This window comes from Montipora capricornis, chromosome 13 (assembly GCF_036669925.1).
Source record: "Montipora capricornis isolate CH-2021 chromosome 13, ASM3666992v2, whole genome shotgun sequence".
In the NCBI taxonomy this organism is placed as follows: domain Eukaryota; kingdom Metazoa; phylum Cnidaria; class Anthozoa; order Scleractinia; family Acroporidae; genus Montipora; species Montipora capricornis.
This window is the reverse complement of record NC_090895.1, coordinates 1,874,593-1,887,092: the sequence shown is the minus strand read 5'-3', so window position 1 is coordinate 1,887,092 and position 12,500 is coordinate 1,874,593. Positions and strand designations below refer to the sequence as shown.

The window sequence follows — 12,500 nt, the reverse complement described above, 5'->3', positions numbered from 1 at the left end:
CATAGACGCGCGGTCAAAGTTGCGAATCTTTTCATGAATTGGGAACTGTATGGAGCCATGTTTAAAAATAAGAGGAGTTCAGTTTGGCTTCTGAGTTCGACTGCCTCTTGAGGCGCTTGCACCTTGATGTGGGCTGGGGCTATACCATCTTTGGAGAAGACGTGGCCAAAGAACCCAATGCTGAGTTTGTTAAACTCGCTTTTTTGTGGTTTGACAATAAGGCCTGATTGGTGTAGCCTCTGAAGGGTTTGATTCAGCGCTCAGTCATGTTCGTTTTGGTCTTTCTCATACATAACGATGTCGTTGCTTATGTTCTTGGCACCTGGAATGTCAGCTATTACTGTCTGAACCTGGCATTAATTCCAAAGTTTAGTCTCTTATAGTGGTAAAGTCCAAGATGTGTCAAGAAGGTAGTGATGTATCGACATGAAGGGTGTAGAGTCAACTGATGATAGCCTGAATGAAGATCCAGCTTACTGAAGATGGTTGCACTGTTCATATCTGTAGTTAACTTCTCAATAGCGAGAGTAATGTGCCTGATCCTTGGGATTGCTCGATTGGCATCCCTTATGTCAACACATAGTTGGTTTTTACTGGGGCGGGAGACCTTGTCACGCATGTGGAATGGGATGTGGCTGTGTTTTCTAGCAACAGGGGGACGGACCTGTCGATGTGTAGCATCACTTCAGTATCCTTTAGACATCCAATGCCCCTCGCACAGGCCTGGGTACTTGGCAAATAACTTGTTTGGGCTTGAAGGCTAGTTTGACTGAGACACGTGATTGACACCCAAATTGAGGATACCAAGGCACTGTGCAGTTTTCTTTCCCAAACAACGGTGGAGCAGTTTCAGGAACCACAAGAAAATCTGCCCACAACTCCAATGATGCCAACATCAGAGGTCAGATATTCTTTCCACTCAATTGGACGCAATTTATAGGGGTGGATAAGGCATCTGCACCTGTGGATTGTGGATCCACTGTCAAGCAGTTGATTGACAAGGGCAGAATGATGTTACATGATTCACCAGAGTCTACCAGAGTCTACCAGAGTCTACAATGACTCCAACAGTTATAATTGGTACAGGGGAGGTATCAGCACTGTCTTGGAGAGCAAAGGTGTATTCATCTGCGTAAACGTTATCACTGTCAAAATCGGAGACTTCGCATGATTCCCCCAACAGTTGTGAGGAGTGTGACTGCTCATTTGACGTTCACGTTCTGAATTAACGTTGGCTTTTTTCCACTCTGCGGATTCTTTGTATGGCTGCTGCAGACAGACGCAAAATGCCCAACCAACCCACATTTGTGACACGTAATGCCGCATGAACAATGACAATCATAACTGGAGTGACCTTTGATCATACAGTGGGTGAATTGTTTTTCCTTCAGCTTATCTTGATTCTTTAGACATCACTCATGCTGATTATGTTGGCAGTGCTGAGTTCCGTTTTTTCCGCGAGTTTGGCAATCAACAGGCTGAGTGTATCAGTCAGGCTTGTGCAATATCCAATCCATGGCCCTTTCTGCAAGGAGCTTCAAGTACAGTTTTGCAGCCATTTTTTCCAGCAATGTGGGATGGAACTGAATTCGCAATGCAGGTCAATTGGAGGAATTTGTTCAGTTGATCCTTGTCGCCAATGTAATAACACTTTTAATAACTCAATGGTAACAACAGTAAGAGATTAATCCCATTGCTCTCTAACGTCTGTTTTCTTTAGCTCCCTGCTCTTGGAGGACTCTGGGCAATCTAAACTTTATAGCATTCCAACTTGTAAGTTTTATCAATAGTAAGTATAGTGCTCTTTTCCCAGTAGTATTTAGGTGAGAAAAAAGGAACCAGGTATCCAAGAACTTTCCACGTCCTTATAAAATCACCGGGTCCAAAAAGAAAATGGGCTTTTTTTAACCAAGCTCAATATAGCCAATTTAAAGACAGACAAAGTACAAAATCTTTGAGAATTAATTTCCAAGAAGCTGAAATAAATAGCCTTCTTTATGATGCCACATAAAACTTTACAAAAGAATTTAAAACTTTAAAAGTGAAAACAAACAGGAAGAATGTTTCAAGAATTTTTAAGACCTTCAGGATTTACCACAGTTACAAAATCACAATCCACCTAGATTTAAGCGATTAAGAAAACAACTCAAACCAATTGAAACAAGTGCAAAAACATCATAGGCATGGGAGGTAGGCTGACAGGTCACGATCCTCAGAATACCCCTTCCTCCCTTTATAGCGCTAACCTTACAGAGTCAAGTTGATGTACACCAAGTTGGTGAAATTCGAATTTGATTAAAATCTTGTCTTTCTCCAACATAAATCTTGTCTTTCTCCAACATAAAATATGATTGCAATAACACGACTGATAAGTACAAAGAAACTAAGTTGCAAATAAACTTGCTAAGTGTTATATATTTCAGAGATGTAATCAATGGTAACATAAAAGAATAAAGGCGAATAAAGAAAGAAGGGGAGCCCATGGAAAGGTATAATTATGAGAAAAATGATTGCTAGTACAGAGCCCTGAGAAGAATAAGGTTTTGTAGCAGAGATACATGTATTTTTCCAGTGGTCGATTTGGAGTCGGTGGGTGAAATCCTAGTTTGACCATTTAAATGAAAGCTACTGCGTAAGCAGTACTTTTCTGTGGTGCTTTTCAATTTAATGTACAAGGTAGTTCTAACTTTTGAGTCTGTGGGTGAAATCTTAAAGTGTGACCATTCAAATGAAAGTTACTGGAAAGTATGTTCCTGTGTTGCCAATTATATTATAGAAAGATATTTGTTGTTACCTGTTTGAAGTACCTGATACATGGAGTTGACTTCAGCCATGCTTGCTACTACATAGCACATGATCATGACAGATTCACAAGTGGTACAGGAAGGTCCTTTTCATACACAGTTGTGATCTTCTCCTCAGTCATTTCTGCCTCTTTTAACCACAAACTGATAACTCCTGAAGTGACTTGGAAACAAACCAATAATTTTTAATTACTAATATTTCCAAAATATCTATCTATCTATCAAGGATTACTCTTTGGGTGAATTGTGAAAACAGTGCAAACATCTTTCAAATTGGGGTTCTGGAGAGTGGATGGATGGGATATAAAGCTAAAAAATCAATATCAACTTCCAGGCCAAGTTCCTCTTAACCCTTTCAGCCCCGATAGTGCCAAATGGCACTTATAGATTTTACTCTGTCTAACGCCAGACGATTTTACTCTGTCTAACGCCAGACGATTTTACTCGTCAATGGGGAACCCCTCGGAGCTTAAAGGGTTAAGAAGCGTGGTTGGTGCTAACTCCACAGCTACATGCTCTACGCTGAAATAAAAACCAAACACAGGCGGACGACTGTGAGATATAATTACTTGTGATGTAACAAAGCACACTAGAACTATACGAGAAACAAGTGTTCAATGACTGAGCAGCATTGCCTATGCAAAGGCAGTCATGTCAAAGTCAAATGATGCTATTACCCATAACATAACCAAATGCATGGGAGATCTGGCAAAAGAGAGTCAAGAATCGTACAATGTAACTGAAATCATGACAAATTAATGCAAATCAAATCAAATGTTGGTTTTGAGGAGAAGGAAAACCCCAGTACCTGGATAAAAACCGCTCGGAGCAGCGTAGAGAACCAACAAACTCAACCCACATAATGATGCCAAGTCTGGGAATCGAACCCAGGACTCATTGGTTGGAGGCAAGTGCTCTCTCCAACATGCCAGCTCTGCACCCATAAAAAGCACTCAAAGGTCTGTGCAAACGCCCAATCTGCAGCTTTTAGGATGCGATTAACTGACAGTCCCCCAGCAGCAGCTGCAGATGTTGAGGCTCCTTGGGTTGAATGACCAGAATATCCAAATTCAATTCCTGCCATTGATAAGGGTCTTATCAACCACCGAGAGATTGATTGGCTTGAGATGGCTTTGTGTCCAGGAGAAATAAAGCACACAAGTAGCTGAAAGGATTTACACAAGTCCCTTGTCCTTTCTACATATGCAGCAAGGGTACAAACCACGCAGATCTTGGCAGATCTTGGAAAGAATGCCACGCAGAGTGACCAGGTCTGGAGGTTTTGACATTTGTGGGGAGCAAGAACTCCCAGCAATTCTCTCAAGTCCAATGCACGCAGTTTGTGGGTTCTGGATGCTGAAGTTAATGCCAACAAAAAAGAATGGTCTTGTAGGATACCTGCCTCAATTTAAGTCCCTGCAGAGGTTCCATTTCTTCCAAAAATGACAGGGCAGTGCCCACTTTCCCAGTGGACAACAGGGAGACTCCCTAGCTGCATAGGGACTTGTTAAGGGCAATAGTTATGTACTTTAAGTTCTTTTGTGTAACAAGAGATGCAAGAACTTTGAGGGCATCAGCTGCAAGAGTTGAAATGGGACAGACACTACACGGAGAACACCAGCGAACCCATGCCTACTAGGGACCTGCATACAGTTTCTGGGTCGATGTTCCCCAACATGCCAATAAGATGTCAATAACTTCCTTTGAAAAGGCTGTTGCTTTGTAATGATCCCGGATAGGGGCCATGGTGAAGTGATTGCCACAGAGAGTGCTGCAGGACGAAATGGTAGGAACAACAGAGACAGGTGCTGGGGAAGCAGTAGAGGTGTATTCACAAGCATCTGAAGAAGTTCCATGAACCTTGCTTGTCTGGCCCAATTCAGTGCAAATAAGAGACAGGTTGCCTGGTCTGCTCTGATCTTCTTCAAGATCCGAGGAAGGAGAACCACAAGGGGTGGATTAGACAGGTCCACTTGCACATGTGTACCTGTTGGTTTTAGCGGGACGCAAAGAGATCCACCTCTGAGTTGCTGATCTGTTGTTGGGGCAATAGAGAGTTTCAAGATGTGGAAGAAGAATGTCAGCTGGAACTGGGTCTGCCACCGGGAAGCTGGGAGTTTAGGATAACTAAGGGACTGGTGACTGGATTTTGAGCCATTCAACCATTTTTGTTAGCCTCCAATTCGGCTGTTCTTGCTAGGACCATAGCTTTCAAACAAAACGGCTGGTGCTAATAGCAGAAATCACAAATCTTAGACACCCTTGATGTCCAAACACATTACAAACAGACAGAGACCTTTCAATACACGAATTGCCATTCGTGTCATCATCCACCAGGCGTTAAGAAAAGATTCATAAAAGGAGAAGCGCTACCCCTCCTAAGAACAAATTCGTCAGTCTTGACGTTTAATAATAATACGCAGAGTTTCACAACATGTCTAAAGAATAGAGGATACCCAAATAAAATAATTTTCAGAAGAATTCCTATCTGAAGTTAACTTCACGGATAGAGAGAGGTCACTTCAAAACAAAGACAACAGCACACAAAAGAAAATATTGCCTTTTGTTACACAATACCACCCGGCTTTACCTAACCTTGAGAACATATTTACACGTATGGGGAAATGGCACCTTATTCAAAACCAACCGCACCTTTGAGAAGTATTTAAGGAGCCACCCATACTATCATATCGCAAAGGAAAGTCATTAAAAGACACCTTAGTCAGAGCTAAACTTTGAAGGCATAGATTTTAGAATCGCTCGCGAATGGCAGGAGTCACGCAGGCCCGTCAACACTTTTTTAACATTTGTAATTTCATGTATGTGCTCCATTTTTCCCTTCAGTGAATCGTCAAGTAAAATAAAGTATGATATCAAAGTGTGCACAGAGTTGTTAAAAACCCTTTTCACTGAAATATATGAGAATGATGACATCGTTAATGGTATCATGTCATTCAGCTAAGGTGCATTACTGGCAAAGTTTGCCTTGGAGAGTGCCTATGGTATTGATCCGGTACATCCTGATGATCATTACCTGTTGAGCATGCCGTAAATAGGCAATTTTTTGGTTGATTTACAGTTGTACATTAATTCAGCCCCTTATATCTTTGCATCTGTTGCTGATTTAGTGTAGTGGATATTTAAAGAGAACTACAAAGTGAGTTTCCTTAACTATTCGGATGATTTTCATACACTGGGTCCCCCTACATGTATTTCTTTGATTTGTGAATGCAATTTAGATACATGTATCCAGATGGTCAAGGAGTGGGCATTCTGCTCCACCCAGATAAATTGGAGGGCCCTCCACCTATCTGACCGTCATGGGTATAGAATTTGATTCTCTCCTGTTGCAGGTGCCCCTTCCTATGGAAAAGTTTGAATGTATCAATGCACTACTGAACTCTTGGTCATCCAAACAGTATTGCACTTTTCTGTGTCATATGATCAATTTGTTCTCTGCTTTTCAATGGGATAACCACCCCATATGCCTCTACCGAGAGTTTCACTTGGATCTCACATGGTGGTGTGAATTTCTCAACTCACAGAATGGTCATAGTTTTCTTTCATCTCCTCAGTGGGTTCTGGTTGTGGGTCTTCAAGTCTCTCTGGATGCTGAAGGATCTGTTGGATATGGGGTAATTTTAAGCTCTGAATGGGTTGTCATCTCAGATATCACTGTCCATTGCCTACAAAGAGCTTGAGTGGTCGATGAAACAGGTGGAATTTTGTGTTGACAACACAGCTGTGGTTAAGGTATTGTGGTCTGGTACTTCAAGAGATTTGAGAGATTCTGTCCATGTCAGTGGCCCTACATTCTTTTGCTTTTAATTTTCTGCCCGCCACATGGCCAAATCTTCCACAACATGACACGGCGACTGTTGAGTTGGGCTTGGTAAATTTGTCGGGGATGACAAACCAAGACTCGTGTCATGTTCAAAGTGTACAAGGATCATTTCCATTATTTTATTGTTTAGTTTGGAACACTAACAGCTGCCTGTCATTGCAGGCATCCATGAGCCCCTTTGATCTCAGAGCAGAGTGCATAGCTTTGAAGCGACTTGGCGTGGGGGCATCATTCTGCAGTGTTGTGCCAGCCGTGGGGGCATTATTCTATCTAGGGGCTGGCCGCCAAAAGTGGAAGCCTCTGGATATCTTCAGCACCCCACCCAACCGTTGTTAAACACATTTAAATGCAATTTAAAGGAGTTGACAACTAAGAGGGCGGGATGCAGTGCCTTGCACGCATCTGTGGCGATTTCCCCAAGCTTGTTGGCTCATTTGCCTTTGTACATTGCTCGCTAACCAATACTCTTGTCCGATCCAGCATGTGCTGTTTACCAATCAGCTCATAGTGCTGGGGAGATAAGTGAGGTTGTTCTATATCACGCAATCCGAAAGTCGCATAGGCTAACCAGTCGCAAGGCAGTGCATGTTCTCCTCAAAAAATGCCAATATATACATACGTCTGTTGTCTCGTTCTATTGCGCCTTATGTTATGCGTTAGAAGCTAACTATGTTGATACCAAGGAACAGTGAGATTAAATGAGATTTTACTGCCCCATCGGTAAAATATGGTTAATGGAACGTGACCTTACTAAAAGGGGCTATTCATGTCACGTTAGCTATCTTTGTGTTCTTTGTAGTCAGTCGTTCAAGGTCATAAAATCAATGGTCATAAAATGAGCACATAAAGACTTTGTTCCTAGATCTCAGTTTGTAACGTACAACTGCATTGGCCAAATCTGTTAAGGCCTCATTCATAACTGTTACAGAGCACGTGTAACGCCTACCTGCTTATAGTAGCAGCTGTACAAATGGCTATTTTAATAGACAGAGTCTAGCTATAAAAGCCTCAGTTAGCTGTCCAAGGTTCACTTAGCAGTTTGTCTTCTATAGTAAACCAACTAGCTGTTTGCAATTTGCTAAAGTTTTTCCCCTCCCTCTCTCCCTTTGGAGATGGGTTGGGTATATCGCTTTGCCTTCATTAAAATTGGGTCACTCCTGCGAGGTGCCTTTGTATATTGCTCGCTAACCAATACTCTTGTCTGATCCAGCACGTGCTGTTTACCACTCAGCTCGTAGTGCTGGGGAGATAAGTGAGGTTGTTCTATATCACGCAATCCAGTGTTCCCCTCAAAAAACGCCAATACGTCTATTGTCTCGTTCTATTGCGCCTTACGTTATGCGTTAGAAGCTAACTATGTTGATACCAAGGAACAGTGACATTAAATGCAATGTAAAAGAGTTGACAACTAAGAGCGTCCATTTTGCTAGTGATCAGTCGTGGACGACGAGACAGGTGGAATTTTGTGTCGACAACACAGCTGTGGTTAAGGTATTGTAGTCTGGTACTTCAAGAGATTTGAGAGATTCTGTCCATGTCAGTGGCCCAACATTCTTTTGCTCTTTCTGCCCGCCACATGGCCAAATCTTCCATGACACGACATGGCGACTGTTGAGTTCGGCTTGGTAAATTTGTCGGGGATGACAAACAAAGACTTGTGTCATGTTCAAAGTGTACAAGGATCTTTTCCATCATTTTATTGTTTAGTTTGGAACACTAACAGCTGCCTGTCATTGCAGGCAGCCATGAGCCCCTTTGATCTTCGAGTAGAGCGCATAGCTCTGAAGCGGCTTGACGTGGGGGCATTATTCTGCTGTTGTGTCAGCTGTGGGGGCATTATTCTATCTAGGGGCTGGCTGCCAAAAGTGGAAGCCTATGGATATCTTCAGCACCCAACCCAACCGTTGTTAAATACATTTAAATGCAATTTAAAGGACTTGACAACTAAGAGCGCCCATTTTGCTAGTGATCAGTCGTTGGTTTGGAGGTGCATGCACAGTGGTTCCATGCATCATACTCATGGAGTTGGCTCTGGTGGTGTGAGGAGTCCTCCAGTTTGGTTCATGTGAGTTTGTTTTGGCTTCCCCCCCCCCTCCCCCCCCCCCCCCAATCTCTCTCCCATTTTTTAAAATCTATTTTTTCCACTGATAGTCCATAAATTTGCAGGTGTTTGTAGAACAGGTGACTGAAAAAGAGCTTTGTTGATCCTACTTTTCATTAACACTGACCTTATCTGCCTTGTCTTGGTCAGTCTGTAACTCGTCCATTAGCTTCTTGGCATCAAGTGATTTCTGTTTCAGCTGTGGCTCCATGGCCACTAACTACACCTGCATATTGTCTACAAGATCATTTGCTTCCAGAAGCTTCTTCAAATCATTCTTCTCTCGGTCCCACTCACCAATCAGCTGGAAATAAATGATTGACGGCCTTTACTTTTAATTAACAACCACAACTGGTGAATTTTTTTAATCTTCTCCAGTGGAGGATGGTAAATTATGATCCCATCTCATAACACTAAAAAGGTAGTTCTAGCAAGGATGGCAGTAATACCAATGCCAATGAAAACACCACTTAAAAAAGTATTGCACAATAAGAGCTATTCTTGACAATTCCAATACTATCAGTATAGTACAGCAGGACTATTATTATTATTTATACATCAGACTAACTATGAAAAATCTGATTGGTCGAGAGCATTCAATCAATTCACAATAGCTTGTGAACTTGACATGATTAATGTTATATCTGTTACAGATAATAAATTTATCATGTCAAGTTCAACGTCTGCATGGTTACTAAGCCACTTGGAGTGTTCTCCTCAGAAACAAAATGGCTGAACGCTTCGCTTCTGTTTCTGAGGATGAATTATGTGAAAAATGTATAATAAAACAATTATTGAATTCGGTTTTCGCATGATATCATGAATTATCAAAACCTCGTCTCTGTGTTATTTGCCTCAGCCTTCGGCTTTGGCAGATAACACAGACCTCGGTTTTGATAATTCATGATATCATGCGAAACCTCATCCAAGAATTGTTTATTGTCACCTGATTTTAGTTTAATGGCCTAAATGTAGCTTCCACAAGTCTCTGATGACTCAACGATGGAGCACCCAAATTAGTAATCAGAAGATCCATGGTTTGACTTTAACTTCCCAGTCATTATCCAAAAAAAACCAAATCCCTTCAAAACTGTCATTGCTGCTGTTGTTCCATGGATATTGCAACTGAAATAGGAAAACAAACGTCCAGAAAAATCCCAAGAACCATCATGTGAGTACCACTGAACTAACCTTGACCACTCTGTAAACCAATCAATGGTGCAGCAGTTGACAAGAGATAAGAACATCCAGCGGTGAGTATGGAAACAATCTCCCACAGTACTCATGCAGAGTACTACGTGAAGGTTGTTGCAAACTCTGCTCAAATCCTGATAAAGTGGGTGCAATCCTGCAAAATAAAATGCCATTATTTAAGAAACTCCCCATCTCTCAATGCTCTTAACTGACAAATTCCTGACAAATTCCACACCCCGTCCTAGCCCAGCCGCTGAGTTTTCACTCTCTGGTGAAGCCATGTTTGACCAATTCCATCCATTTATTTTAGGAAAATTGGCAGGTTAAGAGGTCTTCCAATTTCATTTACTAAGCCTGCCTTTCTAATCTTGTAAAGAAAAGAGAGATCCCATTAAAAACAATAAAAATATAGGGAATGTTAGATCTAGGAGAGTCTAGGTGTCTGCGGGAGTCCACATATTATTGGTCTAAGAGTAACCTGTGAACTTTAATGCAATCACAACTGCCTGCTCTCAATAAATGTTTGCATAAGTCTTTAAAAATTTTGAATGATACCATAATATTATACATGTAATAAATAAATTAAAACACAAGTGGTATTTAAAGCAAAGTTCTTATTCTCTGTTGGCAAGAGTTGCAAAACAGACATGGTGGCCTAGTGGTTGGTGCCCCTGACTCCCAATCAGTGGTCACTGGTTTGAGGCCAAGCACTGTCATCGTGTTGTTTCCTTGGACAAGAAACCTCACCCCACGTGTCTCTCTTCACCCAGATGTATAAATGGGTACCAGAAACACTTACTGTACTTCTGGTGGGGTAACCCTGTGATGGACTAGCATCCCATCCAGGGGGGAGTAACTATACTCTCAGTCGCTTCATGCTATGTAATCCGGGATAAGCTCTGGCCACGTGGGCCACTTGGCCTGAGAATGACTTTTCCTTTACCTTATTACTAAAAGAAGTACCTTGTAAAATTCTGTTTTCCCATTCCTCCAACACAAGCAGTGCATTTCCATGAGGCTGATGAAACATACAAGCAATCCTGGGATCAAAACAACAGTTATTTGGGTAATAGTGCAGAAAAGATCATCTTCACCGACTCCTATTACGTCTTGATTATCGCTGCAAAATTGAGTGTTACTCTGCCATCTTAAAGATTAATGGATAAGAAGCAGCACCGAGATTGTTTGTCACGAACTGATTGTTATGACCTGAGTAGCAGGGGACAGACAATCAAGCAGCTGGCGGAACTCCTGCAGTCGCTGGCTTGTTTTGAAACCACTGGTAGGGGAGACTCAATGCAGACTCTATGTCAAACTTGGCTGTCAGGGCCCCTTCACCAAATACATGTGACAATCTTCAAGTTAATGATGTCATCAACTTGCATATATTAAAGAGGGTAATCCTCAGGAGAAACCTCTGTGCTGGCTTGGTTTTAACTTTGCCTGAATGATGTTTAGCATCATCAAAAGTCACATACCGAACTTAGGCTGCCTGTGGTGTTATTAATTTTTTGTGACCCCATACCAGCCAGTTTACTCCCTCTGAAAGCAATGGTCTCGTATATAAGCCACACCCACGATTTTGAGCCCATTATTTTGGCAAAAAGATGCATCTGAGATGCATTATCCATCATTATCATATTTTCATGCGAAAGGTCACCAGGTATTTCACTGGTCAGCCAAGCAAGAACACAAAGCCACAAAGTAACGCTTCAATGAGCTACACTTTAATTTAACCAAAAAGAGGATCATGAGTATTTAAGGCACCCGTCAACTGAGTATGAACCGATAGTTTCGGCTGACACTCATTCAACATGTTGCGCAATGTGTCAACCGTTACTCGCCCTATATTCGAACCGATATGTTAACTGACACTTGGCCACTAAATAGACTGACAGTTAATCAATAATTTATGTCGACCCTCAGTTCAGGTCGATAGTGTAACCCTGTAACTGTGAGACAAAGAACTTGATGGCATCTGAAGAATACAACTCATTTAATCACAGTGAAAGATATGTTACCTACAGTTGATCACAGAACAGAGAAAAACCTTCCACCATTCAGAAACTTTACATATCCTGGAGCCCAAGGGCCTGGAACTAAAAACATCGTTACATCCCCACTTGCTTATCAACAATATAAAAATGAGGAAGAAACAAAATGACAACCACAACAAATAAACAGAACAGAACAACAACACCTGAAAAACAGTCTCATTATCGTAACGGAAATAACATGACTTCTAATGGATAAAGCTATACAGACTGTTCACTGTTCAATCATTAGACAATGAAATTGTCCAGGTAACCTGGCCTTTTAACTATACTTGCCCACTTCTCGTAGTAACAGGCACAGGAGCATTCGAAGGACTGACTCAGAGTCCATTTGTGAACCCATTGCTATCACTGATGCATCATGAATCTGCAGCACATGGGATTCAGCAGGCACCACCACTGTGTCCTAAGTGAAGGATAATGGATCTCTATTGGGTTCTAGCTTGATCTGTCTGACTTCCCTGCTTCATCATCTAAGAATGCTTGGTACATGTATTTCTCGG

The 12,500-nt window shown here is 41.8% G+C and overlaps 2 protein-coding genes across 2 annotated transcripts in view; one reads left to right on the top strand and one right to left on the bottom strand.

Annotated features, from left to right (window-relative positions):
* The window catches only part of LOC138030343 (PCI domain-containing protein 2-like), a 282,269-nt gene that overhangs the window by 248,122 nt on the left and 21,647 nt on the right, over positions 1 to 12,500 (top strand). The window lies entirely within an intron of this gene.
* The window catches only part of LOC138028301 (dynein axonemal heavy chain 1-like), a 201,745-nt gene that overhangs the window by 180,946 nt on the left and 8,299 nt on the right, over positions 1 to 12,500 (bottom strand). Inside the window, exons 3-6 of the mRNA XM_068875787.1 lie at positions 10,907 to 10,961; positions 9,941 to 10,097; positions 8,877 to 9,053; positions 2,795 to 2,967 (exon numbers count right to left, since the gene is read on the bottom strand). Coding sequence (XP_068731888.1) covers positions 9,050 to 9,053; positions 9,941 to 10,097; positions 10,907 to 10,961 — 216 coding nt within the window. The 3' untranslated portion in view covers positions 2,795 to 2,967; positions 8,877 to 9,049. The remainder of the gene's footprint in view (positions 1 to 2,794; positions 2,968 to 8,876; positions 9,054 to 9,940; positions 10,098 to 10,906; positions 10,962 to 12,500) is intronic.